The sequence below is a fragment of the Drosophila kikkawai genome, chromosome 3R (assembly GCF_030179895.1).
Source record: "Drosophila kikkawai strain 14028-0561.14 chromosome 3R, DkikHiC1v2, whole genome shotgun sequence".
Classification (NCBI taxonomy): Eukaryota; Metazoa; Arthropoda; class Insecta; order Diptera; family Drosophilidae; genus Drosophila; species Drosophila kikkawai.
The window spans coordinates 33,229,109-33,250,304 of NC_091731.1; the positions used below are offsets into that span (position 1 = coordinate 33,229,109).

General features: G+C 38.5%; 2 protein-coding genes across 2 annotated transcripts; one reads left to right on the forward strand and one right to left on the reverse strand.

Moving 5' to 3' along the window:
• Positions 1–7,437: 7,437 nt before the first annotated feature.
• On the forward strand, positions 7,438–8,202 carry LOC108073679 (MD-2-related lipid-recognition protein-like). The gene has a single exon (XM_017165406.3). The coding sequence runs from the start codon at positions 7,479–7,481 to the stop codon at positions 7,956–7,958; it is 480 nt and encodes a 159-aa protein (XP_017020895.1). The 5' UTR covers positions 7,438–7,478; the 3' UTR covers positions 7,959–8,202.
• A 904-nt stretch (positions 8,203–9,106) lies between these two features.
• On the reverse strand, positions 9,107–10,168 carry LOC108073695 (adenylate kinase 2). The gene has a single exon (XM_017165428.3). The coding sequence runs from the start codon at positions 10,086–10,088 to the stop codon at positions 9,216–9,218; it is 873 nt and encodes a 290-aa protein (XP_017020917.1). The 5' UTR covers positions 10,089–10,168; the 3' UTR covers positions 9,107–9,215.
• Between the last annotated feature and the right edge of the window lie 11,028 nt (positions 10,169–21,196).

Genomic DNA, 21,196 nt, shown 5'->3' on the forward strand with positions numbered 1-21,196 from the left:
ATTTTATTAAATGCCTAGTTAGTATTTCTTAAGAAGTTGATGACCTACATCCTAACAGTAAGTAAATATTTTGAACTTGAACTTATTAGCTGACCTTTGGAGCCCTAAAAAGGCCCCAAATAAATTCCTTAGCTTCTGCAGTTTCGGTTTTGTTTTTATTTTGATTTCTTTTGCTTTTTGTGGAGGGCCCTGGAAGCAGTCGTACTGTTCAGGGGAACCTTTTGTTTTTGGCCACCCAAAATGTGATTCGCGGAAAGCACAAGACAAACACACAGTCTCCGAAATCTGAAACGTGCTGAAATCTGCTAGCTCGACATTCGCTTTAGCGGCACCTTTGGTCATGACGATTCCGAGATGGTAAAGAATCAGACTCTGATTCAGATTTGGTTGCTCATTCGGTTGGTGAAGATGGAGTCTCTGGATAGTGAGGTCTGAGGTCTGAGACAACGCCCACATGCCACATTTCTTACGTGACTCGGACAGATGAGATTCGGATTCAGGTTCTTTGGGCCTCAGCTGGTTAACATTCAGAAATGAAATCATGCGGACAATAAATTTGCATTTCTATAACTGCCAGGGTTCTACTTGTATATATGCCAAGTGTGGGATAGAGTGGAGGTCTACCCTCATTAGTCTTAATAGTTTAACGACTGACTATGGTTTCGTTTCTTAATGAGCTTGAAAGTCGGCCAGTTAAATTTTATAAATTGGTAAGGGCTTCCAAAATGTAAATGGCTCTCCTTTAAGAAGCTGAGGGTGTGTGGTAACACCTTTGAGCCCAAGATATTTGTCTCTTTACAGTCTCAGTTGGCCAAAGAGGAGAAGAGAAACTATCAAGGATTAAGAAAAAAATATAACAGACTCCTAGAAATAAGGATTAATAAATTTTGTTTTATAAATTGGAATTATAAAATAATATTCTATATTAAAATTCATTTTAAAATATTAATAAATATTTTCTCAACTTAAAAATACTTTCAAACTATTTCTTATATTTTCCCCATTTGTAAATCTTATTTTTTTAAGTGTTCAAGACACACGGCACAAGGCACACACTTGTCGCCTGTCCTGTCCGCATGTCTCCTGTCCGTTGTCCGCTGTCCGTTCCTTGAGCTCATAGTTTATAATCCTGTTATTTGCTTGTTGTATGTCCTTTATGTCCTGCGGGATATGTGAAACTTTGTGGCTCGATAAGATGGCAAGACATTTGCATACGAGGGTTGAAAGTTTCTGGGAAGTTTCTGTTGCTCTGCAAGAAGTAATGTAGAGATATGATACTCCGTGAGGGTTAAAATCTGCAAAAACCAAAAAAAAATCATACAAATTCGTTGGAATTTCCTGCAACATTGTCTATATTTATTTGTTCTTCGCAGCTGTCATTCACCTCGGCTCTGCCGTTGTCTGTCAACCGAATGTGTGTCCTTGTCAGCTTTGGTGGCCACATTCCACAGCAAGTTCAAGTGCCAGCATCACCTGGTGGGATGTGATGCCCCAAACCCGCAGAAAGTCGCAGCGGAACACGTTGTCCCCGCCAAATGTGTTTCCCCTTTTTCCGTTTTTCTATAGGCCACCCAGCGAGTTTGGCTTTTTGCAACGCAAACAAAACGTCAGTCAGGCCGAAAGACTGGGGCAAAAACCGCGAACTGCTGCCTTGCATTTCACATTTCACACTGAAACACGCAGAGAAGTATATTTAAATTTTAAAAATACAAAAATGAGTGATTTATAACATATTTTTAAAGCTCAGTAAAGGCAGTAGAAAACGGGGAAAAAATAGTTCAAAGAAAGCTAAATAAAAAATACTACCTTATAAAAAGTTGTCTTTCAAATTTAAGTCCCTTTAATTTCTTCTTGTGTAGCCAATGCTTCTTCCATTGCGTCTCAATGCTGGGCAAAAATAGTGCTCCGTGTCCGTGTCCGACGGTGTTTACTTTGGCAGCACTTGAAAACAAAAATCCAAATCCGAATCAGCATCTAAATCCCTGGCAAAATCCAAAAACCTCAGACCACCCGCGTTGCCGGCAAAAAAATGTTTCGAAATTAATTACAATTAAAAGTTTTCTGGGGCTGCTGCTGCTCCGCGCGCACCTTGGCCAATAAAATGAAAATTTATGGGTCACACATGAGCAGCGGCCCAAGGAAAGTGTGTGTTTTCCCTTCGTTTTCCTAGCTTTATTAATTGGCCCGAGCTTATCCTCCTCAGCTAAGGCGGTGGTCGCCTCTCAAAGGCTTAAGATGAAATTTGTCTTGCCTTGGGGCGACCACAAGGCCAAGGCAGGAAAGGCACTGAGAGAATTTTTTGGAGACAATTTTAGGGATTATAATAAATTTCAAATATTAAATGAAGAAGTAGTATAAAGCAAGAATTTTGTATCAATTTACTTGAAATTATATATATTTTAAAAGTTATTTTATAATTAAAGTCTTAGAGAAGCTCAGTATATTTTTAATTACAAGTAAAATATAAAATTAAAACCTTTAAATATACAAACTATTATTATATTAAATTCTTATCTTCATATTTTTATGTTTTATATATTTTTTAAGTGTTTTTAGAGTTCCTTTTCTCAAAAACGACCTAGTTGAGTGGGTTAAGGAGCACACACTCACCTCCATTGCCTCGTCTCACAAAAGGGATTCAATTTTGAGGCCGAGGGGGTTGGCCTGGCCACATGTGTGTTGGACTTGATGGCCCAGATAAAATGGCCATCCTTTTGGGTGAGATTGTAACCAATTCTCTGCTTTGCCGCTGCTGTAGGTAAAGTGATAAGGTTTTCTAAGGGATCTCGGGGTACAACTGGGAAACACACATGCTGGGAACCACATAATAATTCTTGAGAACAATGTAAAGCGTCAATTGTGCATGGCCAATGTACGTCCGTATATATGTGGGTAGTTTCTTTCGAGACTCGAGACTCGGGGCAAAGAGACGACCCAGACATCAGGGGGACAAAGACGACAACGCCGGCACATGCCACACGTCAAGTCAAGAAATTTAAATTAAAAACCTTTTTTGCATGAAATGTTTTTGTTTGCCGCCTGCAAGCATGATGCATATGTTTCCACTAATTCGAAGGGGAAAGTATATAGTATAAGGGAAGAGAGTTACATTGTACAAGATTTGGGGGAAAAGCTGATGATTTGGACTTGGACAGGAGAGGAAATATTAAAAGGGTATATGAGGTGGTAGATTAAAAGGGGTTTTGGTGTGATAACTACATATAATCAGGCTTAAAAACATATTTTTTATAAATTAAATAAGAGCCTTAGATAGCTACAAAACATGGTATATATATTGAAAAACCATTATTGATTACTTTTTATATTTAAAGTGAAATTTCCTAGAAAAAAGACACATAGATTGCTACCAAACACTTCCAAGAAAACCGCTGAATCAACCCCGAAAATTCTATATATATTTCATACCCTATATATTTTTCACCTCCACAGTGAGTGGGATCAATTAAACATCAGCAGATAATAGTGAGCTCACTCTACTCTGCCAGCAATTGACTCCAAGTGTGATTAGTTTACTTTTATCAGCAGTTTCAAAGAAACAAAGAACTCGTAAATTCAGCCGGAGCTTTGTGCCTATAAAAGTAAATCAGTTTGAACTGTCTTTCCCTTTCCCTTCCTTAATTTTTTCCCCTTGCTTAAATATTTTTCTCTCACATATGCTTGCCAGTAAGTGGCAATTAATTTGTGTGCTTAATTCGCCTAATTATTCCAGGCAATAAAATTTTCAATACACTGAAATGAGGATGATGATGATGATGATGGGGAGAGGGTATCATTTATTGTCCCTTTGTCCACACCTAAAAAAAAAAGTCCGGATTTCTTGGAGGGGAGGCGAAGGACACGTTTAATTCAATTCGCGAAGGTTCCTTGACTCGACTTGACGTGGCTCTTCTCTTTTTATTTATTTATATTTTCTTTGCCCTCCTTGGCTTAGTGGAAATAAAAGGAGGAATAAAAAAACAAGTAGCGACATTTAAATTCAAATCGCTGGAAGACGCTGACAAAGAAGCCGGCGCCACACGTCGGATTAATTTTATGTGCCTCGGGGAAAAGCAGCGCCAGGACCTCACTCTCGCCCTCGCCTCAATTAGAGGAGAAAATGGGGCTTTGGGAAGAACCAGAGCCAGCAAGGACCTCGTCGAGTCCTTTGGCATTTGCCATTGGCTGGCTGCAATTGTTAAAATCGAATTAAGCCACGGTGTCGCATACTTTTGATCTCCCAGGCGACGGCGAGTCAACCAATGAAATGTTGCACTGCTCGCCGAAATGTCCTTACATTGTCCTTGCCAGTTCAGTAAATGTAGGTATTTCCAACCACCCATAACCACACCCACTCCCACTCCCCATTCTAGCCCATTCTAGCTTTTCTTTACCCCCCTGCGAATTTCAATTTCGGTTTGCTTTGGCGCAAATGAAATTAAACGAAGATTAGTCGTGTGCTCGCTAGATTATTCCAAGAAATAAAAATCTCCCAGCGTTCATTATTTTTTCGTTTTGCTGCGGCGGCTTTTGGCTGTGCTCTTATTTTTATTTGGATTTTCCATTCTCTGCCTTAACGTGCAGCGCTTTTTTTATGGCCCCTTGAGGTGATTTGCTCAAGTTCGCCGGCCCCCATTTCAAGGCAAATCGCAGGGGAATAGGGGTTTTATATATAAAAGGGAGAGTCGAGGGGTGTCACATTAGTGACTCTAAGATCTGGGCAAATCACAGGCTACATTTAACCCACAAATGATGGCCGGCTTTGGCATCAGCTGCAATTTATGAAAGAGTAAAACGAGAGTACTGGTTAATTGAAAGGATGTAGGATTTGTTGATAGAGTCTTAGGTATTTGCTTTTTAGAATGATTATTTTTAATGAAATATATTTAGTTAATTTCTGTTAAATTTAGCAAGAAAAAAACGTAAGAAAAAGGAAGCGGAAAACCTTTAAATTCAGTTACCAAAAAGTTTACAAATTAAAAATCAATTAGCGGTTTGTAAATGGTATAGAAAATGTTTGTGATGTCTATAAAAAAGGAATTTTAATATGGTTAATCCAATAAAATATCTTAAATTCAAAGAAATAAATTTAAATAAATATTTTTCCCACAAAAAGAGACCCAATGAAAGGCTTTACCCCCTTAACCAATCTCCAATAAATCTTCTCTCCCTCGCTGACCTCTGTCCGTTTCGTGTGTTCAATTAAAAAAATGGTCAGCATTAATTGCTAACCAATTTGCAGTCCGGACACTTCCTTGTTGGGCGTCTCAAGTATCCTGGACAGCGGACAGGATTTTCTCGCCTTTCCAGCTGCCACTTTGATGAGTCCATGTTGACATTTTCTGCATATTAATTGAAGACAAGGCCTCCGATTCAGTTGCTCCCTTGAGCCGCTTGCCCGCGTCCACCCTTGGCTTAATTTGCGGTAAGTTCATTAAGTAATAAAACATAAATTTCATCATTTTTTTTTTTTGTGTGGCACCCCGTCTTGATACTTTTCCCATTTTTTTTCGCTGTTATTTTTGTTGTTTTTTTTAATGCTTTGCATATTTCTTTAATGAATTAATTCTGTTTTGGTTTCGCTTTGGGTTTCGCTTCTGTTGATTCACCGTTCACTGGACTTTGATAAAAAAAAGGCGCAAAGTCGTTGCCGCGACGATAAAAATAAAGACAAAAAAAAATAAGGGTAAGAGGGGTAGAAATTTCCATATAATTTATGCAGGAAAAACATTAGGGGAAATCGGCGGCGGCGGAAAACGCGTTTGTCGAGTGTTAATTATGCTTTGGCTGCCAAACTTTTCTATCAATTTTTGAAAAATATATAATTTGAGAACGCGCAAAAAACATGTTTTGCATATGAAAACAAAGATACGGAAAATTGGGTGAAAAAAAAGAGGAAACTAGGAAAATGTAGCGCTTTGCCAGCGGCTAATTGCATCCTCCTGGGGTTTCATCTATAAAAGAGGAAAGCCCTCCTGCATCCAATTGCACTGTAGAATTACACTTGGAAAAATATTTACTGAAATTTTATCTTAAAATTATTTGTTTATTTATATTTATTTTAATTTTAAAGAAATTTATAAAGCGCTCTAAAAATGTAAAAACAAAAGTAAACTCTAAAAGTTAAATAAAAAACCGAATCATTCGGAAAAATTTTTAAATATCATGAAATGAACTTATAAAAATAACTTAAAATTTAAGAAAATTAAAGTTTAGAGCAAGAAAACAGAAAAAATCCTAATAATTAGTATGAATTATTCTCTCAGAAGAACAAGAAAAATTTAAAATATTTTAAAAAAGCTTTTAAAAGTATGAAACAAAAATGTTAGCTTCAACTTTTCGTTATAAAAATATCACATTCTCTCCAGAGATTTGATTTTTTTAAGATTAAATTTTAATATTCACAAGACCCATTTTTCTGCCAGTGCACTTAGTCGAAGTGATGCCGTAGAGTGTCAGGTTGTCAATCGCCCTGCCTGTTGTTTGTTGTCTCCGTATTGTTGACATGCCCTTCCCGCAAATGAGCCGTGCAATTGTCGGGCTGCCTCCTATTGACAGCTCCCAGCTCGATAGCCCAAGTGGATATACTATATAGACTTCTATAGAGAATCCCCCATAGAAATGCCGCGGCATTCGTCTCCAATTTCAGACGTGCGCGCTCGTCTTTGGCTTCGTCTTGTTCATCTGCATTTTTGGCCTGACTGACAAATGTCGAGGTTTTTGTGACACTGAAAAGTGTGACGATTTATTTGGCATATGGCACGGGGTGCAGGAATCGGAATCAATTGGTTGTGCAGATGCCTTAGAACTGCTACAAGGGCATTGACAAGCATCCCCAACTGGACATCATTTGTCTTTAGAATCATTTTGTAAATGGTATACCATTTGAACTCTTTTGTTTGGCTCAAATTTCCGGGTGACTAGTGTTTGTCAACGGCCTAATGGACTTTCTTCGTCTATAATATATTAATTAATTAGGCTCGTTTTACCTTGACGTAGTCGGTCAGCTTGGTGATAGTACAACGGACAGAGGAGTTTTTTGTGATAAGAAAAAAGCCTGAACTGGGGATATAACAAACCTAAAATACTCTTCTTTATTTGGTTATATAAATATAGGGTTTAGTTCTGTCCAAAGAGAGCAATATATAATTTGATTTATGTTTCAAAATATATTTAAAATATAGTACAAGGAACCTCCAGTAAATAACAATTATGCCTTACTAGTTATAGTTTGCTTTTCAAGAATTTTAAGTTCCCCTTCTTAAACATATGTATATACCCCCATTTTCTGACAGGGTATAACCACGCTTAGTCCATTCCCAATCTAATCGACTGAGACACGCCTCAGACCGCTTCCAGTACATGCCGATAGGCGCGAGTTCAATAGGTCCCCGGGTTTGAAGATAAGCCTGCTTTAAAATCAGAAATGTAGACGGTCCAAATGGTATTGCTTGCATTCCGTGTCCGACTTTCGTTTCGCCATGATGCGTCTGAGCTCGTTGCTGGCTGTGGCCCTAATCCTGGTCCTCGCCTCCGTTTCCGTCTTCGCGGAGGTGGTCAACTTCGAGACGTGTCCGGGCACCGAGGACACCTGCACCATTCAGGAGGTGCGAGTAAATCCCTGTCCACAGGCCGAGAAGCGGCAGGCCTGCAACATCCGGCGACGACGACCCACCCAGATAAGTTTTGACTTCGTGCCCAAGTTCAATGCCGATCAGCTGCATATAACCTTGGGTTGGGTCAAGTCCGAAGAGGAGGAGCTGATGCTGCCCACCTTGGAGCGAGATGCCTGCAAGTCTACAACCTGCCCGGCGCAAAACGGCGTCAAGCAAACCTATACCACCGATGTGCCCATTGAGGCCAAGTTCCCCTTAAGTCCCTATACCATCCGTTGGAATATTAAGGATCCTGCCAGTGGCAAGCGCTGCTGCTTCACCATTGACATCAAGGTGGTGCGTTAAGGAGGAGAAAGTAGAGGAACTTCTAAAAATATCAACGAAAATTTTTAAAAATATAAAAGCAGTGAAAAAGGAAAATATTTTTGATATAATAAAATCCCAGAGTATTGTAAAAGTTGTTTAGTTTATTTACTTATTTGGAATTTTTATAAATATTTCCTACATATAAAACTTATTAAAAATCTCTTCTTCTGTTAGACAAAACCTCCCTGCTCTCCTGTTTCGTATAAATTTTATTTTCTGTTAACGATTTAGTGTATTTTTTAATTATTCGTGAGCCTGGGTCGCTGTGTGTTATTACGACTCACTGGGGACCATCTCAAGGAATAAAGATATTCACTTCAATAATCATCAACCTGCTGGCGACTAATTTGAACCCCAAAGCCCCGCGGACAGCTGAGGGAAAGTATATAAAACTTTGATTGAACTTTTGGGTGCCATTAAAAAATCACCCCGCCCCGCCTTGCGACGAGTTGCCTCCGCGGGTCTTATCAGCGTCGTGAAACAATTAAAAATTGAGCACTTAAGTTGTGGTCATAAAATCATTTGTTTTTCTCTCGTTTTTTCCGCCTCGTTTTTTCTCGGTTTTTATTGTGTTTTTTCTGTTCACATTTTTCAGTGGTGGAAAATTCAAATAGCAAATCACTTTTCATACTCAGTGTTGGTAGAGTGAATGAGGGGTGTATGGAATTGAAGGGGGGTTTTGGGGGAGAGAATGGATTTAGAATTTGGAAAAACTATACTTTAAACTATACTTTACACAAGATAACAATTTATATTTAATAATATTTAATTTATAGATTTTGCTGGCAGCTTTAGATATTTTTTAAAATATTTTTTTTGGTATTCAAACTTCTTTAGTTAGATATAGAAACCTTTTAAATAAGATTCAAGAATGTTATATATATATTTTTTATACTATATATTTTTCTATAATTTTTAGAGGGTATCTTGTCGTCAATTCTACCCATCAGTGCCTTCCTACTTTGAGTTTCTATTGCGTTCATTGTTTACCTAAACGAAAACGTAGCCATATTTTCTGCTGTTTGGGGATGGGGGAATTGGTCAGAAGTCTGATAGGCCTGACCCCAAAAAGGAAAAATAAAAATTATAAATACGAAAAAAGCAGGGCAATAACAACACAAACAATGTCAGACACTTGAGCAAATAATAATAATAACGAGAGTAATCAGAGAAAGGACTTTCAAACACACATTTTTAGTCAATTTTGTAGCCTAGGCACTTTGCCTGGTATCAAATTCAGACTAAGGCATTCGCCTCGCCGTATTTCTTGCCCAGAATGTAGGGCGTTTTGGTCAGTTGGGAGATAATTTCGCATTTGACCTGCTCGAAACAAGGTGTGGCATCCACGTAGATCACCTCACGGCGCTGGCTTAGATAGGCATTCAAGGCGGGTTCACTCTTTCGGAACTGTTGCATCTGACGGTCCAGGTAACTGATATTTGACTGTGGCCCCGGAGAGTAGCTATTGACCAGGATCCTTATCTTGGCCATGCGTTCATCGATTTGCAGAAATATGAACTTATTTGGGGGCACGGTGAAGCCCTCGAAAAGATGCTTGGCCTCGCACTTGTTGTTTGGATAATTGAAAAGTATCCAGCCACGGTGTAGGGCATCATCCTGCAGGAGCCGACTCTGGATAAGATTACCCACAGCCTCGGATCTCTTGTAGACACAATCCTCTTCGATGCCCTCCTGCAGCAGACGGGTGTGCTCGTTCTGCTTGGCCCCATTAATGCTATGATAGATAAGGACATCAACGTCCAGGATTAGCAGATCCCAGCGTTGGGCCAGTACATGAGCTAGGGATTTGCGACCCGATCCCGGCTTGCCATGGATCACGATTCGGTGATAAAAGTTCCTTGGCAACTGGTAGAAATCCCCCTGCACTCCGCGGTGGAAGGCATCCAAGGATTTGGAATATATGTCAACTCCAATTCTTCGGATATTCTGGCCCATCCAAAGACGCACATCGGTGACATCATCGGCCACCAGAATCTCTGCCAGAATGCGACTCATTACCTCCATCAGCTTGTGCTTTTCGATGTAGTGCATAAAGGCGGCTCCAAACGCCACCAGCATTTCTTTGTTGAATTTTTTGGGGCAAGACATGGTGATGTTGGGAAATCAATTAAAATAGGAAGTATTTGTTTAAAATTTGAGGAATATTATGTAAATATGACATATAAATTGTAAGTTTGCTGGGATTTCGTCTGTTTAAGAATATTTATTATATATCTATTTAATTTCCACAACAATTCAAGGCTTTCAGACACTTTTTCTTCCATATTTTCTTAAAAATATACAGACTTCCTCGAAGGGTTATTTCCATATCCTGTTGAATTACTTACCGCCACATTACCACTTCCAGACCAAACTCATAACCAGGCCTGATGGAGAGCATATTACCATTAAGACGAGACTGTGACTGGGATTTCTTGCATTGTTACCATCATATTAATTGCTTCCGTTACAATATTAGAAAATGGCGCGAACTTCCGGGCAGCTGGAGAGTCCCGGATTGGAGCCCCCCATATAATGGCCAACTAATGTCTTGGCCAAAACTGGAGCCAAGAAAAGGCTACTTGGCTCCCATATGAGCGCAGTTTTCGGGGTGACAATATTTTGCAGCGAATTATGACAGCTCCTTTGTCTTTCCCGGGGATATTCCCACCATAGCCACTCCCACTCGAGTCCCTTTAGCATTAACAATTTAAAAAGCCGGGACTGCTAACGGTCTGCAAAGTGTTGCCAAAATGTCTGTCATACTTTATGCCGTCTTATGAGCTGCCCAAGCATGTCCCTGGCTAAGCCAAGAATCCAAGGAGCGAGAGAAGCATCCTTATGAGGATGCCATGAATGCCTTGAAGTGGGGCGAAGAGTGGAGGCGGCGGCTGCACTGAGTGGCTAATAAAAACTAGCATAAGATGAAAAATTGCTTCCTGTTGCTGTTACTGCCTTGGCAGGACACTCTCCATATTGTTATGTCAAATATGCTGTTAATATCTTGCACACACTAATATCGCATCCTTTCGGCTTCCTTAACATTTGCTCTGGGGTTTATCGGGTTCTCCAGCTCCACCAGCTGGCCAGGAGAAAGAAACAAAGGATGCACTTGTATGGATGTAAATTTATTGTTTTTCAAGAATGTTTTGTTAATATTTTTAAAAGGATATAAGTGGTATTTTCTATAAATATATTGTTCAAGTTCTTAATTTTTTTAACAACCAAATCTTCATTGCCCGGATACGCCTTAAAATTGCATTGGGGTTTGTTTTAAATTATATAAAAACGAAAATATAAATATGAATTTGAATGTTGATGTGAGTGCTTTCGGACTGCCACAAAGCGCAACTTTTTAATTAAACTCAAAGCAAAAAGCAAAAGCATAAAGAAAAAGCAAAAGCAAATGCGACAACGATAACAGCTACGACAGCTTCTCATCTCATCGCGACTCTCGGTTCTCAGTTCTTGGAACTGTGTGCCAAATAACATTTCATCATTATGACCAGAGTCTATATGCATATCATATATCCTCCCCCGATCCGATCCCTCACCACTCTCCATATCCTTTTTTAATCGCCAAAAATTGTGGCACAAGCCGCCGCCATCGCCATTTGTTGCATTTTTTCCGCATTATCTCAGAAGACTCGCGGATCGAGTCTCGCCAACGGGAGACAAAAAGGCGCCCTAGAATGGCATTTAAAAATCCAGAAACCGAAGCTTGGAATGCTCTTTAAATTAAAAAAAAGGGTAATCAATATCAGAAATAGGTAATAAGAGGAATATAGTTGATCTTCTCCAAATATTTAGATGGGTATTTTTTTACGTTTTTGTTTAAATAGTTTCTTTATTTGAGAATTTATTTAATATTTTCTAAATTAAGTACTTTAATAAAATATATTTTTGTTTTGAAGTTTAAGAAGAATTACAATCCCACAATCTAAAATTGTAATGTATTTTGAAGGGGTTGCTAGTTATTTTCTTTATAATTTTGTTTACTAACTTTTTAATAAACCTTTTATTATTTAATTATAAATTTATAAACTCTATATACCTCTTGAATAAGAAACCCTTTGACGTCTTTGTAAAAAACTACGCAACAGATGAATGTATATTTTGATATAAGAAACTGGACAATGTTGCTTCGCCAGAAGAACTGACTACTGAGTGAGTAATGTGGAACGGGCACTACAAAGCCCAGGGGTAACGGGGTGCCAGAGATTGCCAGTGACTCTGGGGGCTGTACTTAAAGTAATCATAATCACAGAGAAGAGGCAGTGCCAACCTCATTATACCATTGCCAACCGTTGAAAAGCGAGGCGCAATTTCAACTTAAGCGGGCCGATAAGGAAAAGTGACGTTCGGTGCTAGGCACTAGAAGAACAAGCCGTGGCCTCATGTACTAAGAAAAAAAACTGAAGAAAATTAAAAAATATAGGAAAAGAAATTCTTAAGAAATTTTATATTTAGTAATTACAATAAGAAAATCATATATAATTGTGAATCAAATCATACAGACTTATGTACGTCCTTTATATACCACTTTTTTCTTCTATAATTTAAAGAATTTTTAGTATTTCTCCCAGTGTCCTTGCACTTCTAGCTTCTGAGATTGTCAGCCACTTTCAAGTAAACCGCCGTGGAGAGTTCGGGTTAATCGCGGCTCACAGCCCCCGGCTGCATTGCCGTCGTCGAAGTAGGGGTCTTATCGGTATGAACCCTTATCGACTTCCTCCGTCCCACCAGAAAGGAGCGGAAGTAATGAGCGCCGTGTGTTGTCGTCGCCGACTTGTGCTTATCAATTTCACAATTGCATATTGCTTTATCATTGAATAACCCCGAAGGCCAGCATAAAAAAGCCCGCAAAATGTAAAAGAGTTTCACAGATTTTCTCGTTTTTTTCCCTCCATTTTCCATGGCATGGGTTTGGCCACAAAAACACTCGACACTCAACGCCCAACAATTAAAAATCATTTTTCACACAATTGCTAGTCAACGTTCCAATTTTTCCCCAGAGGACACGAATCCGAGAGTGTGTAAAAAAAAGGAGTGTGGCAAACAAAGCCACACATCAACAGGCTGGAAAAGGAGGGAGGCGGAGGCTATGGGGGTATACTGATTCCTGCATCCTGGACCACTTTGTCATGCCGACAATTTGCTGCCAATATTTTGCCAATTTTTTTGTTTTGTCCCTCGGTTTGCCTTCAATTATGCAGCAATTGAAAAATTACTACGTGTACAACAATTTCGGTTTCAGTTCATTTTTTTCAACAAAAACTGGGGTCGGGTTGGATTTCTGGATTTTCTGGGGACACACACAACAGGTTTAAAAATTTGTCACCGCCATAACAAAGCAGTGACAAGCGCCAAATGAAGCGCAAATTTAATTACGCAATTTTATTGGATTAACAGGCACGCAACCTGTAAACAAATTTAAATATGCCGCATGCACACACACACATGTGGCACGGACTTCCTTCCATTACCACACTTTTTGGGCCTGGTCTAGTCGCGTAGGTGAGTCGTAAATTTACGCGCCATTGTTGGCAGTTTCGCCACCATATATCCCTTAGTCCTTAACCCTCTCCCAAACACACAAACGTTGTGTTTGTGTTGACGCCAATGTTGGACTCTTGCCCCTCGTTGAATATCTGTGTCTGTGTTATCTTCCCTTTTTTGGCCGTTTTCACTTATGCAAACGGAACATTTGAAAAATATGTTGGCAGGATAAACAGCAGGGCCACAAAGTGCAGCTGATGCCCCCAGACGGACTCTCCTCCAGACTGCCGGCTGCCTTCTGCTTTCTGTCCTGACATTTTAATGAGCATGCAACGCTGTTGCAACGTGCTGCTCCTTCCTCCTGACGTTGCACTCAGAAAAGTTGAGGAATTATTATTAATAATACTTATTTAGTAATAATATTTAAAAGCTCTTTCAAAATCGCAATCTGCCAGATTTTTTAAACATTTTTAAAATGAATTTTTTAACTATATTAAAGCTTCTTATTTTTCTTCGAATTTCTAAGATTTTAAAATAGTTTTTACTTTATTTTAATTTTTTTAATTACCAAATAAATTAAAAACTTTCCACTCAGTGCAGCTTAACCCTTTTACCACCCACTTTTTGGCCGGGGCCAGCATCCTTGTTAAATTCATTAGTAAAACGTTGCACCTTCAACGCAATTTGCTGCCAGAGATACACACGCATTGAGGCGGGGTGCTAGAGGTCAGTCCAAAAACACACGTCTGTTTGGCCTGATGTTGCCGCATGGCACACACGAAATTAAAACCTCCTTCCCCCCTACACACACACACCCACCCCCCCGCCAAAAATCAGCCGAAAACAACACAAGAGCCACGTAAGGGGAGAGCACATCCCCACAATGAAACGAGCAGACAACATGACATGATACCGATACTAAACTGACACTTTGACATGGACTTAACCCTAAAAACGCTTTGTTGGCTTTATTGGTGTCGGTTGGCCTACGTACCCAATCCTCCAGGTCCCCTCATTCCTCTCCTGTTCCCTGGTCCTCTGTGCGTGCCAAGGTATCCACTTGATTTTTGCACTAATTTACGAGGATTAAGAGCTCGACGGGGGCCGTGTGACCTGGGTATTAAGCTTAAATACCTTTTAATTGACAATTTGTGTTTGGCCATTTGATGCTTGATTTTGTTTATTTATTGCGTGTGTGTGTGTTGCTCCATTAAATGTACAAAAATTGTTGGCAGAGAAAAAGGAAACCCCAATTAATCTCTAGGGTAAAACCTATTTAATTTACTTTCATTAGTTATGTAGTTAACGGAAGAGGTTGTAGTTTTAGAAAAAGGTAAGATTGATTATTTTAGTGTTCAATTTGAGGTAGTTTGGTAGGTTGGTTTTTTAAAGAATTAATTAAAAAATTAAATAAAATAAAAAATTAAAATATTTATAAAACTTTACCTCAAAAGAAAGAAATCAATGAAACTTTGATCAAACTTTGCCCTCATATATCCTCCCCCCTCTCAACTCTCCAATTAATCTTTGCTCCTTATTTTTTCTTCTGATCCTTGTCCAAGAAGTATCCTTCAGCTGCAGGTGAAACTTGAACTCATTTGTATGCCACTAAATTGTGGAAAAACTTTGCCGCAGCATTAACAATTGTGTGAAGCTGCCTCTCTCTCCTCCTCCGCCTCCTCCTTGAGTTAATTCGATCCATCAGCTGCAAGTTGTTCCATGAAAAGCTGAAAAGTCTCGCCACACAAGCGAAAAGTTGCACAAAAAAAAAATTGCTTAAATCAGCGATATTTTTTTTCGCTTTTATCTGGATTTTATGGGAAAGAAGGGAGAGCAAGTCAGCCGCTTAAGCTGCCGCACGGTGCTGCCTCGTCTAATTGAACCCAACAGATATTTTCAATTAGCAGCAAAACATTTGTGAGCTAAAAAAGTTTTATTTAATTTTTTCCTTGCCTTCCTATACTATTTTTTTTTCTTTTGTTGCTTGCACCTTGAGCTGAAGGACCTGGGTGGCAGGATTCCTGCGGGGCAAACACGTTCAGGCGCCAATAAAAAAAAGGCACCTTAGTGCTGAGAACTTTGGCCGGCGGCGGACAAACTTTTTAATGCCATTAGAGAACGAAAAAATGAGGCAACAAGACGTCGAAAGTTTTTTCGTTTGCCCAAAAGGTAAGCCAGGAAAAATAGCCAACTAGAATTGCACTTAAAGAAAGAATGGTTTTTGAACTTAAAATTGTTAAAGAAATACCTTTAATCTTAGATTTAAAGGGCAATTTTCAATTTCTGAAAATATATATATCAAAAACCTTTTAAAATGTGATATTTTAGCAATTTATCCCTACCATATACTCTATAAAATTACACAGAAATTTTTACATACATTTTTAGGGTCTCGAAAATCAATAATTTTGTTAATTTCCTTTTTTGCTTTGTGTACTAGCAACAAATTCAATTTGTAATGGCTGAGACCCGTGACAAATTTAAGCGACATTTAGACAGCGATCATAAATCATAAGTCTGTACTCTCCTTGTTTCTGTATAATTTTCGTAACATTTTTGCGAGCGAGCCTCTTTATGCAAGTGCGTAAATTGAATTGATAAAAGCGGGGCCGCCTGGTTTTGCAAAACAAAATGCAAATGTAAAGTGCGCCCGGGAAATGACTACAAAATGTTGAAAATCTACAACTTGAGATAAGGTCCACAGAGTTCAAACAAACTAATTCAAAGTGCGTGTCCTCGTGCCCTGTGCCGCAAAAGTATGCAACACAAATCAGCGCATAATGGCTGCCATCCACATCCACATCCACATCCGCTTCCATATTCATGCCCATGTCCAGGGCTGTGTTTGCATTCTGCTGCAGAAATAGGAACAGGAACAGGAGCAGTGGCAGGACCTCGACAGACCACGCATTTCAATAATTCTAATTAATTTATTAACGCTTATCAGCGACGATAAATTTTGCCAGGGCCGCAGTATTTGTCCAGGACAGGACCAGGACAGGAACCGACCCTTTGCTGGATTAGTCCTGGGAACTCTGTGCAAACTCTTTGAGACTGCTCTGGGACCAATCCCAGTCTGACTGACTGACTGATAGAAGGGCTTTACTGCCTGTACCTCCCCCGAAAAAAGCCCTTTGAGAGATGCACATGGAGCGATAAGTTAGCCGGAGCCCCAATTCGCAGCCATAAATGAAATGAAAAACTTGGAGAACTCCCGGCCAAGAAACAAAACCAAGTCATTGACATCTCTCGTAAATAAGCAGGACTCGCAGGAGTCTTAGGACTAGGCGTTGATTTTAAAATGAGCCCATTGATAAGACCCTGGCTTGGGGGGCGAAGTCAAAGAAAATGCTGAGGTAGCCAAAAAGCTGGAAAAGCGTGTGGGTAGTCGACTACAGGATACCCTGTGAAAGAGAATATTATAAATAGAACATGTAAAAACTACGGGGGGATTTAGAAATATATAAGATACACAGTAACAAAGAGGTAAAAATAATTAACTAAAAAAATATGAAATCTATTCAAAAATTAAGAATGAAAAATGGTCAAAAATGTTAAATACAATTTTTAGATTATAGAAAATATAGATATATCGATATCGATTAGAGAAAATATAGATATTTAGATACTTTATTGATACTTAATACTAATTTTGATATATACTCTATTTAAATGTGCAAAATATATAATATATCAAGATCTTAAATCTTATATGTAACTGTTTTAAGCAAAAGCCAAAAAAAAATTTTTTAAATGTATATTAAAAAATGTTTAAAAATATTAAAATATTTTCGACATAATATTTAGCAGAATTTATTATCAAAAGAAAAACTATATCAGTTTTTAAGTTTAAAATTGGAGGTTAAAAAACAGAACTTATATACCCAACATTGCTTGCGCCTTTTTTTATTGTAAGCCTCGAAATGACTTTTGTTTCTGTCGCCCGAGCGACTGAAAGTGTTAAAATTTATTGACGCATTTAGATCAAAACTAAAAATTGTCTCCCATTTGCTTCTTCCACTTGAATGTCCTGTCCGTCCTGTGCCGCCTGTTTCTTTTAGCATTTCTGCTGATTCGGCAGAACGCAGTTTTTGGTCCTTACTGTTTGACACTGGCCCTCTCCCTAATAATGGTGGGTGTGTGTGTTTTGTTTTAATACGAAAATCCCCTGACTTGGCCAATCTGCCACGCCCCCGTGTCTCCGCCTGTAGCCGGCGGCGAACCAGGATAAATCGGGGAGAGTGAGCGATATACCTTTAATGCATTTCCCTCATATTGAAAAGCACTTAAACGGCAACCGAGGGGTTGCGCAAAATATGAAAATCGTAAAACCTTGGTGAAGTCTGAAGGTTGCTGGCTGCTCCTTATTTTATTATTATTTTACAGGGAATTATCTCATTTGAGTGGAGTTGCCCTGTGCTATCCATCCTGCAGGATCTCTGCCAAGCACCCTCCCCGCCCGAGTCTGTTGTGTAATGTGTGCGTAATAACATAATATCCTTAAGATATTTTAATATTGCCTGCTGCTGCATATTGAACTGCGGCATCATCGTTCGCCCTCGCCCTCGGTTCTGCCCTCGCATCCTTGTGCTCGTCCTGTTCCTGGTCCTCGTCCTGGCCGCATTTCAACATATTTGGCTTTGCTTTGGCTGCCGGCTTGTTTGCTCCTCCATCCTTGCTCCTTCCTTTCTTCCTCCGATTTAACAATACCTTTGTGCATCGTAAAATAATTGCCGCAGGGACTGTAATCTTCTCGGGGTTTGGGTGCCTTGCAATTTTCATTTTGCTTGAATTTGGTTTTCTCCATTTTTTCCAGATTCTATTTTGTTTATTTTTTTTTCCTGCTGCTAAAAGGTTTCCTAACTGCTGACTTACCGAGGGACATGTTTATGGATGTTTGGCATACTTGGGAAATCCCAAAAGTTGGCGGTGGAATTGAGTTTATTAGCAGAGATATGCATCGATTGGTGGATTGGTTTTTAAAGGGAATATAGACAGGTATGGAGTCTTAAAGAATGCCAATAGAAAAAGCTTTAAACTGTTTAATGAACAGCTTTTTTTTTGTGTTTGAACCAGAATTGAGATACCCTTTTTAGGAGCTAATCCTAAGGAATATTTTCCCCTCGAATATGTAATAATTAACCTATTTCCAATATAATCAATTAATTTTCTTACTGACTACTTAAATTATTAAAATAATATATACATACTGACTTAATTAATCCCCTCTCCTATTTAATCCATAATGTCCTTTGACTTTATCTTCATTATTTTCCCTAGAAAACCGGCAATAATCTCCGTAATCCCTTCACATCTAGTTTAACGCAATATACCTATAAAAGTAAGCATCTTCGTTATCGACTCTCACTTAATATTATGGGAATTTTCGCTTCACCCCATCAATCCATTAACTCAATCCTCTCTCCTGCCCTTGGATCCGTGTGTTTATCAATAATGTGCTGGCGGCTCCCAGGGATCGCTCGGTGGTGATGTTTCTGGTGTTTTGCCCTCGATTGTTTTTAATAAGTCGCCAGCACCAACATTCCCCCCGTCGACATATGCGGCAACAATTTAATGTTGAGCTCATAAATAAAATCGCTTGTCCCTGCGGCGACTTCGTTTTGGGTTTCTTAGTCAAAGTGCGGTGACATTATTGGATTGGAGCGGAGTCGCCGGAGTCAAGGCCCGGACGAAATGAGGATTCGAGAGTGTGTGTGTGTGTGTGTGTGTGTGTGCGGCACTCGAGTTATTGACAAGTTTATGTGCTTAATCCTTCCATAAAGCGCACCATTAAAATGCCAACAAAAGGTACTTTATATGAAAATTTCCTAGTTCTCCCACCCCGACTTTGGCGTCCACTTTTATCGCCGGCTCATCGTTCATATTTCAATGAACGCACCGAAATTTGAATGCTCATTGTGCACTTGAAAAAATTAAGTTAACTTTCTGAATTAAAATTAATACGTTTAAATTATTTTCTAGCAAAATGTTATATTCTATTGAGCCTAGAACTTATTTTATATTTTTATATTATTTTATAATTATTACATTATTTTAAAATAATTATATAAATATTGTATCTTCCTTATGATATTCACAAAAAAACATAAATTTAAAAACAATTAATAAATAAATATAAATACATTTTTTGTATTTATTTAATAGTTTTCCCAAGAGTGTAAATATAATATTAAATATTTTATTTTATTTTATTGGCAAGATTATACTTTATAAAATGTATAAATTTTTTTTTAATATTTTAAAATAATTTTTGTATTTAGTAAATGAACTCATTTAAAATAATTTCTCTTTTAACATATAAAAATCTTTAAAAATCCATACAATATATTTTTCCCAGTGCACTCATTCCCATGTATTTGTGTATTTTGTATCTGTGTGAACGTAAGACAATCGACAATTGGGGGCGTGTCGAATGGCACACGATTCCGAAGGCAGCTGCTCAGCTGCCTAGAAAGTAGTATCCCCCCCATCATCTTCGACTCGGTTCCTGATATGCTCGGGTATTTTTATTGCCCGTGCCCCGCGCTCGCGATTCCGTGCATAATAGTGTAAAACTAGACATATATCTCTTCCGAGCGGCTATATATTCCCATTGGGCGAGCTACTATTTGCAGCGAAACTCACGAATTCGTAATAAAAATGTTTTGCACTGCCAAACGTGTGCCGTTGGCCAGCATTGAGGATGGATTTTTTGGGGAGCGAAATTGAAACGGAATGGTTTCGTTTCGAGCGAAAGGCAAAAACGCGAAAGACAGGCATTAATTTAAATTAAAAAAAAATATGTGTATTTACCTCTTGGGCAGGAAATCTAAATGATTTTCAGGGAAAACAAGTTGAACTCATTGGGCAAGTGTTTACCAAGTTGGTTTATAGAAAGAAGTTTAAATACAAATTAAGTAAAATACAATACATTCTATAAATATAGGTTATATGATTTTTAATATATTTCAAAAATTAACAACAATATTAAAAAAAAATAATAAACATCTTAGATTACCACAGAAGTAGTCTAAGTTTATTTATAATATTTTTATTACTTTATTAAAATATTTAAAATTGCCATATTTAATATTTGAAAACTTAAAAGTTATTATCTTTGTATATTTCTTAAAAATTCTTTAAAATTAACCCTCCTTGAAATATTTAAAAATATTTTTAAATTGCCTTATGTGTGTGTAACGTAAAGTCTATACTTTGCACATTTCTCAGACTCACTTTTATAACCGAATCTCCATGTGTTTTAAGTTCGGCGCCTTCCCCCATTCCACCTTCAACCTATTTTCAATCCCCCCTTTTAAAGCCGGGAAAAAAAAGCTCGGTTTAAGGGGCAAAAGAAAAAATTATGGAACCTCTGAGAAAACGTCTGGCGGGAGCATATTTAAACGATTTCACATTTCTTAATGATTCTGACAGCTGAATGATCTTTCATTTTGGGGGTGCCCAAAATGTGTTTTTCGTATTCTCCTCCGTTCGCGCTTGTCAGTCCCAATTTGAAATTCGGCTGAATTTGTATTCCGTATTTCGTATTTTGCCTCTCAAGTGGCGGCGGTCTTTAGTTAATGTCAGTCACAGAACAGAGCCCAGATGTTGCCCAACTTCTCTCTCTCTGGCTTCTGGGGGATTAATTAGGCATGGGCACTATACTCTGTACACTCTGTATACTTTGTATTGTAACAAAGACTTCATTAAAGAGGCAA

Excerpts from the sequence above, each read along its gene's own strand:
- LOC108073679 (XM_017165406.3), top strand. The coding sequence starts at position 7,479 with ATGATGCGTCTGAGCTCGTTGCTGGCTGTGGCCCTAATCCTGGTCCTC.
- LOC108073695 (XM_017165428.3), bottom strand. The coding sequence starts at position 10,088 with ATGTCTTGCCCCAAAAAATTCAACAAAGAAATGCTGGTGGCGTTTGGA.